This window comes from Leptinotarsa decemlineata, unplaced genomic scaffold, assembly GCF_025532065.1.
Source record: "Leptinotarsa decemlineata unplaced genomic scaffold, Ldec_3_MD MMD2_tig00004307_RagTag_RagTag, whole genome shotgun sequence".
NCBI classification, from domain to species: domain Eukaryota; kingdom Metazoa; phylum Arthropoda; class Insecta; order Coleoptera; family Chrysomelidae; genus Leptinotarsa; species Leptinotarsa decemlineata.
Window position 1 is genome coordinate 9,739,012 of NW_027412606.1, and position 23,933 is coordinate 9,762,944.

The 23,933-nt window shown below is 34.9% G+C and overlaps 1 protein-coding gene across 1 annotated transcript in view; it reads right to left on the bottom strand.

Moving 5' to 3' along the window:
* Positions 1–23,933, bottom strand: part of Dnah3 (dynein heavy chain 3, axonemal) — a 184,373-nt gene that overhangs the window by 69,082 nt on the left and 91,358 nt on the right. The window contains exons 27-35 of the mRNA XM_074178952.1: positions 19,011–19,286; positions 14,855–15,187; positions 14,529–14,735; positions 11,972–12,184; positions 10,341–10,526; positions 8,363–8,589; positions 5,147–5,321; positions 1,883–2,119; positions 1,532–1,771 (exon numbers count right to left, since the gene is read on the bottom strand). Of these exons, the coding sequence (XP_074035053.1) occupies positions 1,532–1,771; positions 1,883–2,119; positions 5,147–5,321; positions 8,363–8,589; positions 10,341–10,526; positions 11,972–12,184; positions 14,529–14,735; positions 14,855–15,187; positions 19,011–19,286 (2,094 nt within the window). The remainder of the gene's footprint in view (positions 1–1,531; positions 1,772–1,882; positions 2,120–5,146; positions 5,322–8,362; positions 8,590–10,340; positions 10,527–11,971; positions 12,185–14,528; positions 14,736–14,854; positions 15,188–19,010; positions 19,287–23,933) is intronic.

Here is a 23,933-nt window from a genome sequence, read left to right on the forward strand (position 1 = left end):
CTTCGATTCTGTCCCATCTCTTTAGGGATTGAGCATGAGTGTGATGTTTGGCTAGTTCCGCAATTGTCGAAGTCGTCAGACCGCAGGTGTCACTAGGTCCTAAAATTCTTAGTCCAGCCGCTTTCTTGGCTAAAGAGTCGGCAACGCGATTACCTTTACTCACCTCAGGATTATCTACCGACGCTTGGTAGCACTCTAGTACTAGCCCTGAGGTAACACGTTGTCTATTCAAGGCTAATAGAGCTTGTCTACTATCAGTAAAGATTGTTATGTTTTGAAATATGACAACGGTTGGCAAGTGTGCGGTGATTTGAAAATCTTAGGCATGTTGCTCGGACAACAATCTGGGTTTACCAAATTCCCTAGCTTGTTGTGTCTTTGGGATAGTAGAGACCAAGCAAATCCTGAGGGTGCTCAACGTTGGCAAAAAAACATACTGCATGAAACATTGGAACCTCCTCATGAATTTTTTGTACTGAGGCTTCACATAAATCTGGAATGAAGCAATTTGTGAAGTCACTTCCAATAGGTGATATTTTGATATCAATGTTTTCAGGCCTCTCAGAAGCAAAGTTGAAGAAAGGTGTTTTCGTTGGACTAGATATTAGACGACTTATGGCTGATACACAGTTCATCACAACCATGACGGATCCTCAAAGAGACGGGTGGATTTCTTTCAAAGAGGTCATAGAGAAATTTTTGGGCGATAAAAAAGTCCCTTACTGGAAACAAATCGTCAAAATAATGTTGAAAGCATTTCAAGTTTAAGGTTGACTAATGAGTTCAGGAGTACATTTTCTGCACTCCCACCTAGACTACTCTCCAGAAAATTCAGATGTGAATGAAGTGCAAGATGAACGATTCCCCCAAGATATTAAGGAGATGGAAAAAAGATACCAGGGAAGATGAAGCGTCTCAATGATAACAGACTACTGTTGGACGCTTTAGAGAGAGCTTCCAGATGCTTTCTTCAAAATTAAATGTAACAAAACGAGTCTCACTTGGAAGAAAGAAATGGGTTGAGAGCTTTCCACTGAATATATTTCAGATAAAAAAATTAGATTTGTTTTAAGATTATAACTTGTTCAACATAGATACTTACATTGTCAGAAAACATGACGTTCTATGACAAAATGAAAGTCATTTTCGAATTAAGTACACCCAAAACATGAAAATTACGCAAAAAACAAAACAGCTCCTAATATTTCTTTCGCAGACTTGTGTTATACAAATCTATTTTCAAATATAAATGTAAACAAAAAAATAGTATTTCATGAAGAATACCGTGGTTCCAAATTAACGAAAAACTCCTCAAACATTTTGAAAAGCTGATTTTTTTCTCAATCAATTGAAACAATCTGAAAATCATGACTTCTTGTGACATTTTTGAAAAATCTGGTAAAACAAATTTAGATCTTTATTCGGGAAAGTTTTTTTTGCAATTCTTGGAAAAAAAGCATATGAAATATTTCTGATGATGTGAATTTGAGTTATATGGAGAGTTAATTTTTTGCTTTCAAAATAGTCTCACCGTTTCTCTGGCAGCTGTCTGCATTTTTTCCAAAATATCAGCCTTCTCATCAGGAGCAAATAAGTTGGGAACATCAGCAGTATTCAGAACAGTATTGATATCTTCAATGAACATTTCGTCGGCAATCTGAGTATCCGCAAAAAGGAATATGATAGGTTTTCCTTCACAACCAGCTCGGGTAAATAGTTTCTTCAAGTCATCCCTCCAATCGGATATACTATAGTTTCGTGTCAATTCGATCTACAGAATATACAAATTTTCTCTCATTGGAATCAATGCAAAACGAATGAAATTTACTCAAAGTCGCATTTTCACTCTTTGATTTAAAACATGGAACATATTTTCATTTACCTCAAACAGGTTGCTCTCAGCCATGAACCCTGCTAACTTAGCAGAACTGTGCCGCCCAGAACCTCCTATTCCCACCAACAAGACGTTACCACTGGGTTGCATGAGTATCCTCGACACTCTAGATACATGTTCTATAGCAAATTTGAACATGACCAAATTCATAGGAGATTTGGAGATAACATTGAATTCAGATAGATAATAATCCATCTTCTCTATTAAATCTTCCATATCTGTAATCTTCAATTGACAATAAATCAGTTTTAGTTGATCATTCGCAATTCCAGGAATTCCAGATGATAAACAATACATATAATTCAAAAATTTCACCACTTGTGTCGTAAGTCAATTATTCAAAATGAATTTATTACATATTACCTACATCTATGAAAGTAATTAATTTCATAATAAAATCTCCACAGTGATTTCTAATTCATGCAAAGAAGTAACTTAAGACATAAACTGGAAGAAAAATTCCCCTCGAAACTACTTTCATGTAAACAAACACTTCGAAACTTCTTTCATATGAACAGTTCGTTTTCCAATCATTCGTAATGGAATTGAATCAGATATCATTCACAGGATTGCTACACAAAATAGTATACTCGTATAAAAGAGATGAAATTTCACCACTATCATCCTCAATGGTAAACATTCGATAATTCGGAAAAAACAACGACCACTCTCCACACCGTAAGTGATCATTGGGTCCGAAAATCATGTGCCCTGAGCAAGCGCAGTGAGCTAAGAATGACAGCCGTCTGCATCTGTCCGGCCTGAAACTTCTGCCTTAGTGCGGCAGGCCGGTACGATTTTAAGATTCGACAGTAGAAAGGGCATCATTCCACCAAGGACTCCAATGATCAGAACAACCATTTTGATAGCGTGTTCTGACTAGAGTCTGCGGAGTTCGAAGCGAAAATCTCGATATTTCATCCGGTTTTCTTTCTCTTTTCGAACGATACTCGTCTGGTATGAGCTTGAGGGTGGGCCGAGACCGCATATGCTGAACATGCTGATAGTAAGTGCATTTGGTCTCGGACGCCTCGCGGCAGGTCCTGCACCTCGTGTCAGAAACTTTTATACCCATCACGCGACTGCGGTAGACTAAAGTGTTGAAGACACTATCCTGGCAAGCCATGATGAACCCCTCAATTTCCGACTTCAGCCCACTCTACCTGAGAAAAGCGTGCTTTGATAAGCCAATATCTTCAATGTTATTGAAGAAGACCCCATGCATTGGCTGATTGTTGTGCTTCCGCAGAAGTGGGGTGATCTCTGCGGCTTTTGTATGAGCTTTTTGCTGAACGGGTTCCATGAATAAACATTCTTATTATTATTATCATTATTATTATTTATTATTATCATTATTATCGATAACATGAGTATATTCGACTCATTCGTTACACAAATTCGTTACTTCATGGATGAATCAAGTGCTTCATCTTATAATGGTATCTATCCACTTTGGTGCTAATTCGAAATATCATAATTGAGGATGATAATGTTCCATGTAAGTGAAATTTCACCTATTCCATATATTACATTGTGTAGCAACAATTGAATGATATATGATTCATAAAATATCATAAATATGCTTAAATTGATTTAATTGAAGTTTTCTAGTCATTTGAAGTAATGAGGCGCTCATTTAGTTATAACCAATTTGAAATTATCAGGTCCAGCGGCGTCTCAGTGGGCACCCCAGTCAACAATATTGATAGAAAAAAGGACGCTACTGACTTTACTTGTGGTTTTTTCTTTGTTTTTAGATTGAGCAATTGAAAATACAACTTTTTCGTTGCCTGTGTTTTCTTCATATCGAGCTTCGTTCTCGAGAAGAAAATCATTTCTAGAAACTATCCACGGACAACATAAAATAAAAACCATAAGTGAATAATGAACGATTTCGACATTGAAGTAAATGAACAAAATGTCCATCTTCCGATAAAATACACTATTGCAATCGATTTGTCAATGATTGTCTGACACATTCAAAAATTCCTGTAGTACTCATTATGACATTGCAATTGTCAATTATTCGATTCTTCAAGTCATTCACATCTAGAACAGGAGTTTTATGAACAAGAAACTTCAGATAATCCCATAAATAGAAATCTAGAGGATTCCTATCAGGACTGCAAGCTGGCCAATTTTGTTTTGTTCTGTAAGTCCAATCCAGCGATTACGGTAGGTGATGTCGAAATGCTGACGAACAAGAACACTAAAATGAACTGGTGCTCGTTTGTGCATAAACCACATATTGCCTCTCTCAAGAACATCCTACAAGTAACAAAATTGATAAATGATCTCGCAAAAAGTCCGTTTAGGATTCACCGGCTAATCTTGCTGGTAGAAAAAATGAGCCAATTAGGTAGCTACCAATCATTCCTACCCAGACGTTCAACGAAAATTGTTACTGAAAATGATTTTCTCTAATAACATGGAGATTTTCGTCGGCCCAAAAATGGTAATTGTAAAAGTTCTTTTAAATCGACCACAAATCACCATCTGAAGTTTCGTACAATATTGGGTTGAATGAAGATATAAACTGACAATTTATGAACTGAATTCAGTTTCAATGATTTCTTCGGATTATAATTATTATGTTCAGTTGGTTGTTAATATGTTATTTGATAAGTAGAGTATTTTTTTGGGTGGAGTGGAAGAACAGTTCAGTTGTTGAATTTATTCAGGAACTGAACTGAACTTCGCCCTTCATTTTCAAAAATTTTCTGTTGGTGTATTTCCCCAATCTTGTTTTTTTACATATTTTTTGAAAATAATAAAGTCGATTATTATTATTATTATTATTATTATTATTATTTGATGATAGATTTATTCTGAAGTTTTCCTAATGGTTTCAGAACTTGGCAAGTTGACTTGGGTGTCACACCAATAGGTGGTTCCACTTATGTTTCGCTTGCGTTTACGCAGCTATTTTCATCAAGTACTTTTTCAGTTTTTCTCATTTTGTCTTCAATCGAGAACCACCTGCCCGGTACTGACGATGCCCAATAGGCTGAAACAACTGTCTACCGGTGGCTCTTAAATTGAAATCAATATAGGAATGATCAAAAAGTACTTATCTATTTATTTTATATATATATATATATATATATATATATATATATATATATATATATATATATATATATATATATATATATATATTCGTGACAAAATAACTTTTTGATTGATAATTATAGGTAACCTTCGTCTCAAAAAAAGAACTTCCTGATCTGAATAAAATTGAATCGACCATACCTCATCGTAAATTTTTGGTTCTGCATCTGGAAGAATATAGTTGCCGAAAAATAAGTTCCTTATATGCTGCGGATTGATAGATTCTCCTTCTGGAATAAGATCTGCACACACTTTTTCCATATGTTGTCTATAGTTCTGGTAACACGCTTTTTTCACAATTCCAAATAATAGATTTCTGAAAAGTAGAAGCATGGTTTCAGAATTTAGTTTTATAATTAATTTGGAAACAGATGTATACACAAAGTAAGCGGTGAATTTTAAAAAGTATATCGTTAATGACAAATGAAACCTTGTGAAGGGTAAGGGAGGCTATGATTTCCAACATTCCATTTTTCGAAAGAACAATCTGGAAATGAATTGTGTTGCTTCAGGAAACGGAGTCAATCATAACTAATAAAAGAAGAATACCGATTCATTATTTGATCGGAGAAGACATTCATTTGTGTGTAGAGAACATAAAGAGAAGATGAGCAGGGTCGTTGAGAAATGAATTACATATCATTAGATTAAGAATGAGATAAAAATTAACTGAATTTTGAGACACTCACAACGTAAATGTGTTGTCTTCTAGTCAGAGACATTTAGTGAAATAGTGAAAACTACTTACTATATAGGATGAAAGTTGATCAAGTGGAGAGCAATAAAATGTTTAAAAATATTATATGAAGAAATGTTAGACTCTATGTTTAAAAAAGCATCTATAAAACTTCTGTTAGCTACTGTTAGCTCAGATGTTCTAATAGTTCACTTGGTAGATAAATATATATTACGGAAAATAACACATATAATGAATATAACATAACATAAACCTAATATAACACTACACTCGTTAATAAGTATTTTCTTCATTGCTTGAACAGTCATAGCACTTAACAGCATTTATATTATTCACATGAAATCAATATAATTGTATCAACAGCAAGAAAAACAATAAAAAATCAAATAACAAAAGAAAAGTAGAAAAATGTTCATTCATAAGAAATAATAACTTTAACAATTTTATTTTTTCGTCTCTTTCTTGAAGAAGATTTTTTAATAACATTCTGAATTTCATGTCATTTCCACAGTTTTTTTATATATGTATTCAGGTGAGAGCGCTAAAGTAAATCGTGAGTACATCTCTTCAGTCCAACTATACCTACAGCCTTCATCATCAAGATTGAACAGAATAGGTTCTCCAGAATCATTTTTAAATTTATTCATTAATTTTTTCCCAAAAACTACTGCGGTTTATACAGAAAACAATTTATACAAGAAACATTCATACATAAATATATATAACTTTGAAGGGAGCTATTTTAGAATTCGTCTGATTAATAACAAAAAACAAACAAATATGTTCATGTAAATTAATGGAACAAATAGTTCTTTATTGTTATCTTGAATTTGTCTGTGTTGGAAAATTTTATTATAGACTTCTGAATTCCTTATTGAAGTGATATTGGTTTTTACTTCTTTGCTGATAATCAAATAAGCAACTTTGAGCCTGCCCATATTTTATGAAGAATATGGGTTTCAAAATTTTTAATAAATGTCTATATTGGCGACATGATTAGTTCAGAAAAATATATAATATATCGGGTACCGCAAGGATTCATACTTGGACCTGGTTTTTTTTTCTTACATATTTCAATTCATTGGCTACAGAACATTTATTTGGTGAATTACAAATGTTACAAGTGTTAGGAATCACACGTTAAAAGGTAAGACATCGTTAATCCTTAGCTCGCACAAGTTTCGACTTCTGAGGGTTGTCGTTCGTAGGGGTGCGACGGCTGGTTAACGGAAAAACAGATTTTAAACAGATTTAAACAGATTTAAACAGTTTGGTAATGACACCACTTCATCTTCCAGATCGAAGACTTTGCACAGGTGGCTGATGGTTTTACTTCAAGTATCTGCGCTGCATTAGCTGGGTAAGTTGTTGTTTTTCCGCCGGTTGGTCGTATCGACCAACCGGCATTAGTTGGGTTAGTTGTTGTTTTTCCGTTGGGCATCTGCGACACGTACCTACAAAGTCGTAGGTCTGCATGAGAGGACTGGGGCAACCTTGAACATGTCATAATGCACCTCTCCGGAATATTATTGATGCTACCTCACAATATTTCATTAAAAAGAGGGTTGGAAATTTTTTTCGATGATCTGAATCTGTAAGCTCGTCAGATGATCTATACTCAGCAGGATGGAGCACGACCACATAATTTCAGTGGCATAAAAATAATTTGAGAGACTGTTTAGGAAACAGATGGATTACAACAAATGATCCCGTTAAGTAGCCGCCTCCTCGTTCACCAGACATGACACCTCTAGATTTTTATTTTTGTGAATTTCTGTAAACTGAGGTGTACAAAATGAAACATAATAATGTAGATGATTCGAAACATTATATTGAAACCATAATTAATAGAATTGATGGCCGAATTATCTTGAAAGTAACACGTTGTATCAAGAGTAAAGACCAAATATATGTTCAACAGAAAGGCGGTATTTTTGAATATTTACTGGATATTTTAGAGCTCTGTATTTGCCAAAACAAAGATATATTTTGTACAAGCGAAAAAACTTTAGGAAGGAAGGTGATATGAGCTTAGTTGTTGACAATGTTATTACAAATTGAAATTCATAATGAAATATAGTGTTCTATTCAAAAAAATATCATTTTATGAAATATTTTGAAAACGCGACTGTCAATATTTTTTGTGAAATTGTATACTCATATGTTGATAACTTTGACATATTTTGTTTGAATAATGAATATAAAATGGTAACCAAACCCTATCTTCAAAAAACACTCCCATTCCATAAATATCTAGTAGATAACACCTAATTTATTCAGTGCAAATTTTTTCAATAGTGAAATATGAGTATGAAAAGGCATCCATCATCCCTATAACTCCACTTCTATCGGTGCTATAAAATAAAAAAGATTCAAATGTCAAGCAGCCTCAGACTATCTTGTGAGTGGATCATTCTTTCGGGAGAAGAAGGTAGAAAGAAAATTTAATTAATTATAGAGAATTGTGTACTCTGGAATATGGGAAAACATTGGTTGAATATCGAGCTGAATGCTAGTAAACAGGAGAAGGATAATTTTGTATCATTCGTTTCTTGAAAAAAAATTATGATCTTGTGGAAATTATCACTTCATTCTAATAACTCTTTCATGCTGAATCGTTCGTTTCCATATATGGTAAATGTCATAATAAAACTACTAACCTGTCATTTTCATCAATAAGTCTATCGTGAAATACTCTGTAAGTTTCATGGATCCAAAGTCGGATAAATTTGTCTGGATCATCCAGTTTGGCAGGTGGTGTCAGTAAAAGGCCATTGATTACCCGCGCAAAGTCTCTCAGAGAAAAAGTGTAATGAGATTTCGACGGGGTGGGTAGAAAATTGAGAGTGGCTTCCTTATATACTTCTATCGTTGCTCCAATACAAAACTAGAAAAAAAAGATGAAATGACAAAGTTAGAAGCAAACCTGAATGTATATAAAAAGATTGACTTTTGTCGAATAAAACTTGATTTCCAACACCACATCGAAGAATTATCAACAGCGTTTAAAGGTGACAGTAATAAATTCAACTGCATTTATTTCTTTGATTATTCAGAATAATATGTGAATATTTGTTCTGATAGTTTTTGAAAGTATCAGATGAAATTTTCATTTTCCATATTGTGTTCCTAAGAAACATGAATGAGAGAATGTATATATATTTGAAAACATAATTTATAATTGAAAAACTGCATCAATTTTCTAGAATAGAGGGTAGAGTGGGGCACATATGGACAATACAAATTTCCCGCCCCTGTAGCACCATGAGAACAACTGTGCACTTTTATGGTAACATTAGTGCATGTAGTTTCAGCGTCAATGTCTTTATCTGAAAAATATTGCATTTTACTGTGTCAAATAATCAACTGAATATTTTGTACCTCAAATGTAAGTATATACACCTTTTGTTCATAAGATCAAAATAATAATTTTATATCTTTCTGATAAGATGTTTTAGGTTTATATCAAATATTATTCTATTGCAATCAACATAACCTAAGAAAACGTACTTCTATCGTCAACGTGTTTGTGATATCATCGGATGAATATATAATGGGGTAGATTTGGACTAGTCCAGAAATGCCACATTTTCATCACAATGAACTGATTGGCAAAAATCAATTCAGATTCGATGAATATTGTGAACTTTCATTCAATAAGGATATTTATATTGGACCATATTTTTATCTGAATATAAACATTGAGTACGACTTTATAGTTACGCCTACGTTGTATCGTCCTTGTCATTAATTTATTTTCTAGTATGGTGCGGAATTATAAACGCAAAACAGACAGAGCCAACATTTCCACGGAAAATTTGCGTAAAGCAATAAATGAGGTCATCACGCATGAAAAAAAATTAGAGATGCAGCTGCAATGTATAATATAAAGAAATCAACCCTGCATTTTCACCTAAGAAAAGCGAAGTCTGCAAATAAGTCAGACTCAGGCAATGACAGTAATGAATATTCAGAAGTAGATATGAGCTTAAGCTCAAAATATGCATCTCAACAAGTTTTCTCCTTCGCAGAAGAAACAAAGTTAAAAGAGTATCTACTTAAGGCATCATCAATGAACTTTGGACTGACATATCTACATACGAGATCCTTAGCATTCCAATTTGCCAAAATGTTATCCAAAAAATATTCACTTGTTTGGAATGACAACCAGATTGCTGGAATTAAATGGATGCGGTCCTTCATGAAACGCCAACAAGAATTGTCGAATAGAAAACCAGAAAACATTAGCATTGCACGTACATCTGGCTTCAACAAATCCAATGTTGAAATGTTTTTCAAAAGTTTTAGGAAAGTTATGGTTAAATATAAATTTTCTCCAGACACATGGTGGGGCACAATTGAACGAATGCACTACTTCCAAAATATCATTATTCCTCCCAGAAATGATAATTTGTTATCGAATCCAACTGAATAATTTGTTGCCAAGATTTGTAGCTATCTTCTAGTGCAGCTGAGAGCCCCATATGTTATAAACAGCTTAATAAATCCACTTGGAAAAAAAGTGTACGAATGTGCCCCACCCTCCCCTACCAAATTTTAAAATCAACTGAGTTTGAGAAATCGATGAATTCTATACCTAATTATATACTTGAACATTTGATCAATCGGTTATCTCACCTTCGAGAGTCTCGAAATATTTTCTGCGAATCCTTTAGCGAAATGCCAATCGAGAATGGTGACAAATATTTTATTCAATGTATTATCATCAAAAGAGTCCAGTCCAATGATCTGCATGTGCCTCAAAAATCTATCGGTTATTTCATTTCTACCACCGCCAGGTACGCCCATTGCACCAACAAACATCTAGAAAATATAAGAAGCAATTATGTTGGCACAAAAACAATGAAAATGGTTTGGAAATTGTCCAACTTTCAAGAAAAAATTCGGCAAATTTAATGATACTGTCCAATCACATATCCCAATCGTCCTATTCATCGTATAATGACACTACCTTGCACCGACGAGTGGCCTAATAGCCCGAAACCGGTCCGCAAGTGTGCCCTGTGCCAAAAATTTAAAAGCGATTTCAGCTTATGCTGTAGGCGTATCGCAGGAATAACTTCAGTGAGAAATCCTGCACTGACACCTGTCGTATATATTCCAACGCCCTTCGTGGTACCAGCCAGTGTAGGTGAGTTGAGAGTGAACAAATCTTTCTTCTAGATAATTTGACATCAAATTCGTAAAATTAAATTATTTGCTGATGACATTCCTATTTATTTTTTCTGATGAATATATAAAAACTGTAAATAGAAAGCTAGATATTACTTATAGATGTGTACAAGATAATGGTTTGAATTTGGATGGTGAAAAACTAAATTGTTATTGTTGTTGTTATTGTTATAGAAAAAAATATCGATGGAGAAAATATAGAAAATGAGTTGGAAATAAAATATACTAGTTGCCCGCGGCTTTGCCGGCGTAGAATTTGATAGTTGTAGTACTAATTAGTACTATGTTGCTGTATCGCTGCCGTTCCAATGTTTTGACAGAATCAGGATCAACGAACTCAGGCATGCGCAGCGTTATTGAACAGTAATTTTAAAAAATTGTCTACAGCGCCATCTAGTGGCGAGTTACAGAAAAATTGATAGGCTAAAAACCTTCTCTATAAAAAATTACTCAAACATGTCCAATTTCATCAGGATTGATATTCGAATAAAAACCACAACTGTTCTCTTTTCAGATACACATTCAGAGTCATTTCGAGTTCGAGAATAGACAGATTGACTAATAGATCATAATACAAGACAAACCAAACCACTACTTGTTGAATCATTTCGTTAAAATTTGGAAAATTCGGACGTAAAAGTATATATTAATATCTCAAAGAAATTAAAAACTAATAAAAAAAACAGAATTTAAAATATTTTTGCTTTCTTTCTCTTATTGGAATTTTGATTCCCATATTACATTATTTATTTTTGACGATTATTATAATTCAGTTTTCTATACTATGTGCTGTACACTTTATTGATCAGTTAGTATTCAAATAATTTTGTTGGTTCAATGTATAAGTTTGAAAATGTCCCTATAGGACGAAACTGCAGTTACGATAGTTACAAATAAAGGTGGAAAAAACATAGAAAGTTTCAATTCTCTTCTCTTCATTATGATTTCCTACCACGTAGTAACGGCTACATCTATCAATTTAATAATTTATTTAATTTGAATTTTATTATTGTTGTAGACACTATTGTTTCTGGGGATTGATAACTAATTTTTTTTTCACATTCGAATATACTCACAATGTCAACTAACTGTAACATGGAGGTGTCTTTTTCGAACCAATGACCATGATCAATCCACTGCCGCAATAGTTCTACAGGAGGTTGAGCCCCCCAAACCTCTTTTTGGGGCATACCAACATCATCCACGAAAAGAACACATTTTTTACCCATTGAAGGGCCAAATACTCCTCGCCTCCTCTTATCTAGTTTTGACATCACCATTTCTTGAGTCTGAAATATATATATAATGCCAGGACTAGTGAATAGCGTTCAAATGAATCTATCATATTAGAACAAGAAATAAAGTCTGAAAATTGCTTTCATCGACATTGGTTCATTATCAGCTTATGTGAGTCTTCCACAAGAGAATGTTTTGTTTGAATAATTTGAAAGGGTTATATTTAGGAGTGACTAATTTTTGGGAAATAAAGTTTTTGGGTTTTTACTACTCCATCTAGACACAAAAAAATGTGGGAATCTTCCGAAGAAAGGAAGGGAGTAATCAATTTCAAAAGATCATGCATAGAAGTAACTTTCAGAAACAAATCTGCAAGAAAAAGCCTTCCTGAAATAGCTACTTTCATATAAATACTGAATTACACGAAAGAAAAATTCTTTCGAAACAAATACTTTTATATGAACACTGAATTATACACAAAACACTTTTTTCTACTCAGTTCGTATTCCAAACATTCGTTATGGAATTAAATCAGATATCATTCACAGGATTTCTACACTATATACTAAATTAATCACTTCTTTTGGTTGTGATTCAACAAATAGGTGAATGAATGTCATTACGATGTCATCGATCACATAAGTAGATCAAACTTATTCCGTGACATAACAAATCGTAATTTATGAACGAAATGTTTGCTTTTTCTTATGTTATCCAGATTGTTACTGAAGAGCCATAAGGCAAGTATCTTACGACGAAACATCGATGGCTACCAGTGAGCATGACAGTGTTCCATGTAGGTGAAATTTTTATTTTGATTTAGTACATGGTGTAGAAACCCTGTAAATGATATCTGATTTAATTTCATAAAGAATGTTTGCATTACAAATCGAGTAGAAAAAAGTGTTTTCTGTTTAAGGGAGTGCTCATTTGAAAGTATTCTTTCCGAAAAAAATTTTTCTTTCGTGTAATTCAATGTTTATACAGAGTCATCCCCAAAGTATGCACCATATGGGAAACTTATTTATTAAGGGTTTTTCGACAAAAAGTCATTCTTGATAAAAGTTTGTGCATTCTCTAAAACTAAACATGCACCAACGAAATACAGTGAAACATACGTAATATACGAGGAGTCTTCAAATATTTGATTTTGAGATAAGAGTAAAGTACTCTTATTTTGAAAAATCTCGGAAAATGTTATTCATAAAAGTTGTTCATCATCAAAAAATTCATCTACACTTGAAGTCATGGATATCTAAGTGAAGTTTTATTTTTTTATCCATTTTTTTTGAATGGGGACTACGAAAAAAATTGGTAAAACGATAAATAGACAGCATCCTGTATACGACAGTTCATTTTAAAAGCCCGCAGTATTACAAATTATATAACTATGGTGTTAAGTACTGTCAATTTTTTATAGAGTAAAATAATTTCCAAAGTTTTCAGTTCAAAGTTATTTTTAATTTTTGTTAACACCGAAAATCACTCAAAATTATAAAGTATTGTAACAAGAACTTAATATTCAATAATATCACAAGAGAATAAAATAAAATAGTCATTTTGGAACAATCTCATTGATTTTCTGGAGATTATTTTGGAGAAATATTTTGGATAAGAAAATCTCCAGAAAATCAATGAAATGGTTCTGAAATACCTACTTTATTTTGAATTTTTGTGATTTAATATTGAATATTGAGTTCTTGTTACAATGCTGTATAATTTTGAGTAATTTTCAGTGTTAACAAAAAATGAAATAACTTTGCACCAAAAACTTTGAAAATTATTTTACTATTCAAAAAAATTGACCGTGGTTAACACCATAGTTGTGTGATTCGTAATATTACAGACTTTCAAAATGAACCGTTAAATACAGAATGCTGTCTATTTATCGTTTTAGCAATTTTTTTCGTAGTCCCCGTTTGAAGAAAATGGGTGAAACAATTAAACTCCACTTATATGGCCATGACTTCAAATCTAGATTTTTTTTAATGCTGAACAACTTTTTTAAATAAAATTTTCCGAAATTTTCCAAAATGTATTTTTCACACAATCCACTTTCTCAAAATTGGGAAAATATAAATGAATGCTTATAACAAAAATATTTGGAAACATTTTTGTTCAAAGTTTTCGGAAACAGGTATTGGGAACACGGTTTGAAATTTTTGGTATAACCAATCAATGATAACTTTTCTTTTTCCAAGAATGTATAGTATATGTCTTATTCAGTTTATGTTATGCATTAAATTACATTTTCAATATACCTTAAGAGTCTCTTGGGATAATACAACTTATTATCTTTCACTTATGACAGCTGAATATCAAACTCAAAATATTCATTTTCTCCAAAATATTGGTTATGTTTGAAATATAATTTATTGTGATCATCAACAATCTTACCATCATTGAAGTTGTTCTGGCACTAAAATTGATGACGTTTGGCAGAAACTTCTCTTTAGGCAAGTTCAGCATATGATCTAGTACTACCGCCGTTTTACCGGTTCCAGTAGGACCGACATAAAGAAGCGGTATATTATTATTGAGGCACGTTTGCAGAAAATACCTCTGACATGCAGATCCATTTGTTTGGATTATCAGTTCACTAGCCTGAAAAAATATCCAGCTTCAATTAGAATCAACTTTGAATCACATAAATATTCGATAATCACGATGACATTTTCAGAATTACTGCAGAATTATGCATATTAGTATGATATATATCTTACTTTTGCATTTACTGGTATTTGTTGAACCTTCTCCATAGTGTCAGACCAAGTGATCCAGGTGCCGTTATTTTTCTTATCGTAAATCCAGTCGAATACTATAGATCTATCGGGAAATAATTGATTTTTCGCCAGCTTGAAAGACTTTGGTTTCGGAAAATTTTTATTTTCTCCGTTAAGGATTTTTCTAAAGAAAACATCGAAAGACTTTTGACCGTCTTGTGTTAAAGTAGATCCCAAGCCCCAGGCTAAGCAGAAGAGAAAGACGCATTGCAGCCACACCGTGCTCACTTGATTCTCATCTCGTAGTAGACATGTGAATAAACGAGTAAAAGACTGAAACAAAATTATTGGTGAGTTTTCTCAAAAATTCAATTTTTCAAATCAGAAACGTATTTTTTTTAATTTTCCAGATTTTCAACTCAACTGACTATAGCTTCAGAATGGAAAAATAATAATACAAGGTTTAACCAGGCTTTTGCTATTCTACAAATTTGAATTCCACGTTTCATATCATATTTGATAACTATCCAGTTATACCTACCATTGAGACTCGATTTTTAGTATTGATGGATGCTTGTGGATATATTTTAATCGAATTCTGATTTGAAAAATGAAGATGATTTTTATTTGAGTAGAACTTGAACTGTACTGATAGCCTCGGTAGATAATAATATTATCCTGAGGTGAATTGAAGGGCACGACAGGAGTAAAGGTAATCGCATTGCCGACTCTTCAGCCAAGAAAGCGGCTGGACTAAGAATTTTAGGACCCAGTGACACCTACAGCCTGATGACTTCGACAATTGCGGAACTAGTCAAACGTCACACACATGATTAACCCCTAAAGAGATGGGATGAAATCAAAGGATGCAATCTTGCCAGGATTACCCTGGGCAGCTGGGGCCGAAGAAATAACTGTGCGATGATTAGGAAAAATCTACGCTTAACAGTAGAATTTCTGACTGACCACTGTCTACTTAGGAAACACCTCCACAATATGGAGCTAGTGAACACACCTCTATGCAAAATGTGTAAACAGGAACATGAAATTGTCAGGCATGTCCTGTGCGAGTGTTTGGAGTTATCATCAATAAGAAAGTGTGTGTTCGGCGAGTCTTGGCCTACACTTGCCGATATAAAGGAGATGTTTTCCAGTGACCTGTCCACCTTCCTGGAAAGGACAGGATGGACGATGACCCAGGAGGACAACTCTTCGGATGGATGTGCAATGGGTCACATGTGGCCTAAGTGTTTTGGGCCTTCACTCACCCTCCCTACTCTACAGATACAGATACAGATACAGATACGAACTTGAACTGAATTCAGAAAAACTAAAAATTTAATATGAGTTGCGATCTGTTTTGTTTCAAATTAACAATTTTATACGAATTTATCCCTTGAGTAAATATTTTTCAGATCTTTTGGTGATACAAGTGAGTCCGATAAGTTTCCGACCGCAACATGAAGATGGCAGTACTCGTCAATAAAATCTAGTGAATTTCGTTGTTCATCTGTTGACAGTTACTCATCAAAGTTTTAGCCATTTTAGACGCCTAGTTGTTATGTAACAGTCGTTTGGGTGAATTGATGTAAGTATTTTATGAAAATTGACAAAATCGAGTATCGAGCTGTCATTGAATATTTGTTTTTGAAAGGCAATACGCCCACGCAAATCAAAGATGACTTGGATTATGTGTATGGGGATTCTGCACCATCATTTACAATAGTGAAATTTTGAGCAACTGAATTCAAACGTGGCCATAAGAGCTTGGGAGACGATGAACTTTCAGGACCTCAAAAAACTGCACCTACCGACAAAAATATCACCAAAGTTCACCAAATGGTGCTAAACGACTGCCGAATTGAAGTGAGAGACATAGCACAGGTTATGAACATGTCAAGAGAATGTGGTTGTCGCATATTGAATTAACATTTAGGCATGCCGCGTTTGCTCACGTCAGACCAAAAAGTGTTCGAACGAACATTTTCAAAGCTCTGTTGATGCAGTTTTGGCGCAGTAAATCCAAGTTTGGGAGCCGATTAATTACTGTAGATGAAACTTGGATACACCATTATACGCCCGAAACAAAAATACTGTCCAAACAGTGGACTGCAAAGAGGAAATCGACTCCAAAAATGCAAAAACTATTTTTGTCTGAGAAAGTGATGGCGACTGTTTTTTGGGATAGTCTGTTACTCTTACTATTTTACTATTTCCAGATCATCCATTACACTTTCAATTTTTCGAAATTATGCAATAGAGGATCTAAGGTAGATGACTACTCGAAGAAAACCTCTCATGGAGTGGGTAGATTGAGATTCAAACACTATGATGAGTGATTGTAGGGAGCTGTATAATTGCCAACGAGAAAAACTACACTACGGTTATATTTCGGGGTGGAAATAGGACATCAAAGTGAATCGAGCTCTAGCTCTCTATTTCAACGTTATTCAAACAAATAGCCAGGAGTAACCAATATCGTTATACCAAGTAAGAAGCCCCTTAAGGTATCGATACCAAAAGTTCACAAAATTAAGTATATAATAAAAGGACAAGACATATGAGGCAGAAAAAAAAACTTGATTTAGTTTCAGCCAAGTACTGTATGAATAACGATACAGGTCACTTGTGATGGCTATTGTGTTTTCCCATAGATATGTAAACAAGATGTTTTCCACCCTGGGTACAGCTTCGTAGGGGAATGTTGTTTTGTCGAGAGTGATAGCGTTGAAGCGTAGGCCTAGGCGTTCGAACTAAGCATCCCAAATATCACCCCGGGCTATCTTCAACAAGATATTCGACCTTCATCTTCAATGATAAGTAAAATCAAGCTGAACTGAACTGTTACGTAAAGGCAAACTTACGTAAAGTAGGGTAGTTGATAAGCCCACGTAACGAAAAATAGCGAGTAGAATATGGCCCTAAAAAAACATGAAAAGTTTGACCAGGTTCACCTAAATTTGAATGTAATACATGCCAAGGCTGGAAACATCTACATCGATGATGGGTGGCCTTGAGTAGTAATTATCCAATGTGAATTCAGCAAAATTGTGTAATTCGGGAACAAATCTTCTTGAAATAGTCAGAGGACCTTCCTTTGACTAACTATTCCACAATAATTACAAGAGTGTCAAAAAAAATCTGCAAACAAGGGACACACGTCGTTCCAATCCTTCTAGAACACCAAAAAAACGATCATTCTTCTCAACTAGCCTTTTTTTTATATTCAACAAAAAACCCGCTTGTTTCCAATTTTTTTCATTAGTGTCGTTCTTTATATTTTAGGTTGGGAACCCTGATATTTATAATGAAGTCACCTGGTAGTTCTAATAAACCTTCAGATGACAAGCGGAAGTGAGTTTATGTTATTTTGTTATGAATTCACAAAATGATGACAACAATTAGAAAACGGTCATTATTTTGGCTATCTACTCAAAAGCAGATCAACATACCTGACAATGAATCCGACCCGTACCATCGACCTCGCTGGATTCGTCTTTGGTGAGTATTGAACAAAAAATGGTTATAACATTGGTAGTTAATAGAGCTTTCTGTTTAAGGCATGGAAATATCTACTTATACCTGCTCTGAATATACATATTTTGTAAAAAGTAGAAGTTGAATAATAAAGTTCAGTGAGTAGAAATAAAAAACTATATCCTTTTTTTTATTTTCACAGTTATAACCCCTGGAACTAACATAACCCGTAACAAGTCATGGAAATATTTCAATCCATTATCTTCAAAAAAGAAAAATCATCATTACTTGACAAGGCAGAACTTGCGGAAAAACGGCCAGACTTGCAGAAAGAAAATTTTCTTTCACCAAGACAACGCACCGTCTCACACCTCAGCGGTTGCCATGGCGAAAATCCACGAATTTCGGTTTGAACTGCTTGACCATCCATCTTACTCACCAGACCTAGCCCCAAGCGACTTCTTTTTATTCCCTCATCAAAAAAATGCGCTCGAAGGAAAGAGATTTCCGTCAAATGAAGAGGCAATCAACTTCATGAACAAGCATGAACGCCGCTGAAAACTGTTTTGTATCTATGTCAGGTCGGAAACTTTTCAAACCACCCAAAGTGGGTGGATCTATTGCACCCTCCACTGCAACCCCCAAAATTTATTGTGACTCTGTGGGATGATATACTCACGTAGAAAAGATGAATATCCGAAGTTGTGACGAACTTCTTACACTCATTGTTGATATGATCCAAGCAAGGAGGTACAAGCCACTCTATGCACTCTACCAACAGTTCTAATTGTTCTACTAGTAAAAATTTCTCCAATGTAGCCATATAAGAATCCATGAATGGTTTCCATCCGAGTAAAGCTGGTTCCATGTATATCATTCCACACCTTGAAACTGTAGCCGGAGACGCTTGTTCCAAATCAGCGGGTTCGAATATAAGGTTCATCTGAGGCGACATCTAAAATTGATCGAAACGTTTTCAGTAAATAGTATACGCTGTTCATTTGTAATTGAAACACCTTGAGAACTGACTCTGTCTATGGATTTTCATGCACGATTCAAGGTATTACTTTTCCAATACTAAGTGAGGTTGTTATCAAAAAGAGTAAAAAGTAGCATGAAAGTCATTCGAGTTTAATTCGAACGACTTCTATGTCCACAGCCCCCAATCCAACCATCAATGAAGAATAGATAGTTGGATTAGACAAGCTCTTCGATGTTGATGAAGAAGATTCCCAGAAGGAAACATAAACGCGGAAAGTTCAATCTGTATCTACTGCTGTACAGGTCCCAACGCTGTTTGCACTGTCAAAAATGTAATACAAGTTCATCGTATGTTTCGCCAGAAACCTCAAAAATACTCCAGATCCTTATTTTTATTAGTACTAACCTTTCACAAAATAGATTCTGAATTTTGATACTATTAGGATCATATTTAGTAGCATTTTGTTATGAAGACATCCCAAACTTGAATGTTCACGGTCTGATTGTTCGTTAGTATTGAAAGTTCATTGGAATTATATCGTACTGTGAGTTGATACTGGCCATGAACGTTACTTCTCGTAACTGGTTTGATCCCCTCAGAAAAAGTGCAATCTGGCCAATTTCACTTTGTTATAAAGATTGAATGGAAGGTGTTAAACACAATGTTCATATGAAATATGGACTTGAAAATGAACCCAGCGACACCACGCGATCTCTCAGAGTATTTAGCCTTACAGCTATTGATATGATTCCATGAATGTGAGGAAGACTTTTTGTACGACTCCTCTGACTCGCGAAATGGGTAATACCAATCAACTTGCAACACTGTAAGGGGACTTTGGAAGTCCTCCCAAAGATTGAAAGGCAATTTCGTATTTCTCGCATGCAAGCCTCCTGAGTCTATAGGGAAAAAACATGAGATTGAGAAATATGCGGAGACAGTTAATTCATAGTAGAACCTCAGAGTCCAAAAAAACATGCAAGTACGTTATTTTCGTACCGGGAATTTGACGGTGGTCAAACCATACCATATCCTCAAATATTTGGAAGGCTTCAGCATCTTGAGCGATCATCAATATCGCCTTCGGAAACAAAAATCAACAAGCAACCTATTGTATGGCACCCATATTTGGAATGACGCAATCAAGAAACATGGAAAATCAAGAGCTATTGCACTTGATATTTCTTAGGCTTTTGACCGTGTGTGGCATGAGGGTTTGCTGACCAAACTTCGATGCGATGGATTATCGGATCATTTTTATGTATGGCTCTCCACCTTCCTGAAAGAATGTTCCCTGTAAGTGGCTGTCGGTAGATATCTCTCGAATACTTTCACCATCAACGCTGGTGTTACCCAGGGATCCATACTGTATCCCACCCTCTTTTTATAGAATATCAACGACTTATTGGAAAAACACAAGAATCAAATATATTGCTTTGCTGAAGACCGCACACTTGTTTCATCATTTCATTTGGATTCCAGGACATCGGCTAAGGAGGCACATCTTCACATCTCAATGAGGATCTACAAGTGATTTCGAATTGAGGTGAAAATAACCAGGTCCAATTCAATGCCACAAGAAACCCAGGCATCGGTTTCCTCCAAGAAGATAAATGTACAAGAACTCTTTCATCTGGAGATCTGCGATTATGTGGGATAACCTTCCCGAGAAAGTTTTTCCAATGGATTTGATCTCCAGCGATTCAAATCCAATGTGAATCGCAACATTCGCACAGGCACCGCTATGAAAGCACCTTGAGGATTTTCCTGCGGAGTTTGTGTTTTGTTCTTTGAAAAAAATTAGTTACTATGTTGAGAAATGTAATATGTCATATCATCGGCATTAACTATCTACATAATTATCCTTTGGAACTCTATGCCTCGCATCTTGATTTCATCGTATCAAAAACTCCGGGAAACAATCTGGGAAGACTGTATGACAGACATGGAAATTACCTTCAACTTTGACAGAGATTTTAGCAGAAGATCGATCACCAGGAGTTATTATTCCTACGTACCACGATGTCCGCCATTGAGAATGAAAATGTTCCATGTCAGTGAAATTTTACTTCTTTCATATTCTATATTGTGTAGTAATCCTGTGAATAATTTCATGCAATTCCATTACGGATATTTGGAGTACGAACTGAATAGGAAAACATGTTTATTTGTATAGTTCAGGGGTTCTCGAACTTATTTTGTCTACCGCCCACTTCGAGAATTAATTATTTTCTAGCGCAGCCAATTTTTTTCACTTCACTACATCTTAAGGATCATATTTACAGTCATTATTTCAATAAATAAATTATATGTTTCATTGAAAACAAGACTTTCTGATGAGGGTGATGTAAAGTACCATTTTGTAATATTAGGAAAACTTTCATTCATGTTATTGAAACAAACATTTCAATTTAAATTTCAAAACAAATCTAATGTGAAGGATGAATTTGATGATTTTTACCAAATATGTTAATATCAAATTCGAATTTACTCAAAAACAGCCGTAAGTCACCGCGTTCGGTAATCTCCAACCGATTTCTCTTTTTAGTTAGCAACTTTGCCACAGCACTAAATCCACGTTCACACAAATACGATGATGGGAAAAATCGTTGAACGATGGACCACAATCCAAAGAACAATTTCGGGATTGGCTTTTGTAGCCAAAATTCTTGGATCCATTCTCGAATTTTATTTTTATTTCCTCGTTTGTTATCAGTTCTATGAGTTCTTCTTCCAGCTGGGGTGATCCTGCTGTGTTGACATTTGAAGAAGAATCCAACACCCAGTCCGGTATTTCCAATTTTGGAATGTACTGGAATCGTACTGCGAAATCACTATGGAGGTTCTCCAAAAGTTGGCAGTAAACAAGCAAGTCGTCGTTGTTGAAGGATACTGCTGACAAATTAGAGAAATTGCGAAACTCCCGTCTGCCGATATTATTCTTGTATGAGAGCAATTTGGCTACACAAGCAGCAATGACATCTTTTGTTTTAATCAAATTCAAGTCGTCACCTTGAAGTTGGAGATTGACATCATTAAATAATTCATACAGGTCTGTCAAGTACGCAATATCATTCTTTGAAGCGATGAGGTTGTCGGGCAATTATTTGTCTTTGTTCTCCAAGAACTCTATTACAGAGTCAAATAGATTGTAAAATCGAGTCAGACAGTTACCTCTTGATAAGCAACACACTTCTTTGTGAAATAGCAATCGGTTGAAATCTCCATCATTATCAACACAAAGGTAATTAAATAATCTGTCATTTGAAGAGCTGTTTCGGATTTTATTGACTGCATTGATAATATATTGTAGTGATTAAGAGAGGCGCTCACTCATTTTTTTCGCCATCAAATGTTGCTTACGAATGACGCAATGTACAGCGAACACATCTGAAATTTAATTTTTTATATACGCTATGAAGCCTTTGTGACGTCCTGTCACAGCCGGAGCGCCATCCGTAGCAGCTGATATAATATTCTTCAGTGGAATTTCTTTCTCATCACAAAATTTTTCCAGTATATCCTATATGGTTTCTCCTTTTGTATCCGTCTCTACATTTCTGGCAAATAGTAGTTCTTGATATATTTTCTCATTTTTAATAAACACAACAACAATGCTTCATTGGTTGGTAAAGTGGACTCATCTAACTGAATTGAGAATTTAGAAGTCTTCAGATGATTGTACAATGACTCTTCAATGTGTTCAGCCATCTCATCAATTCGTCTTTGCACGGAACTATTTCTCGAAGGAATTTTTTGGATAATATCTGCCGCTGGTTTATGGAGCACAGTAGTTATTATTATTATTGCCGGTAAAATTAAATCCCCTCCAATAGTGTGAGGTTTACCTGTTTGAGCACTTAGCAAGGAGATACTGTAGGAAGCTCGGATTCCGTCGTCGTCTTGCTGAAAAAAGTTTTGACAGAGTTAGCTGAGCTGAGTGTTTCTTTTACAGTTCTTGAAAATAAGTCACACTTCTATCTTTTTTATCTGAATGCATTTTATTCAAATGATTTTGTAGCCTTGAGGGTTTCATCGCTTCATTCGGAAATGTTTTTTGACAAAGAAGGCACATCAGCGAAGACGGATTTGTGGGATTTTTAATAAATCCATATTTCATATATTCCGCGCTATACTTCCGTTTCTTCTTTTTTGCTTTCGACATAATCTTCAAAAATGCCGAAGTGAAGAATCGAGTATTAAAAACTTGCTAATGACACCACTCACAGTATTCACCACCGCATGTACAACAATTTACCTAGTTAGTCACCAACTGAATTCACCTGTTTTCGTAAAATCGTCGAATGATATTACTGGCTAGATGGCGCGCGCGCTTTTATATGAGACAGCGGGAGGGCCTAGTATTTTCGAGAATGGAGACTAGTAACTTCTTGTTTTGCACTGAAGCTTACCGCCATCTATTTTTCAGTTTGACAACTATCGGACAGGAAATAGTTACTGTCTAGTCCCCTAGATGGCGTTACACAATAAAACGCACGTTAATCATGAAGGAGCGTTTAAGTTTGTGTTGAAAGCAAAAAAAACATTTTTTAATTAGCCATCGCCCCACTAAACCGCTTCAACCCCCCCTAATCTTCGCTGTGCCTTTTACTGCCCCCC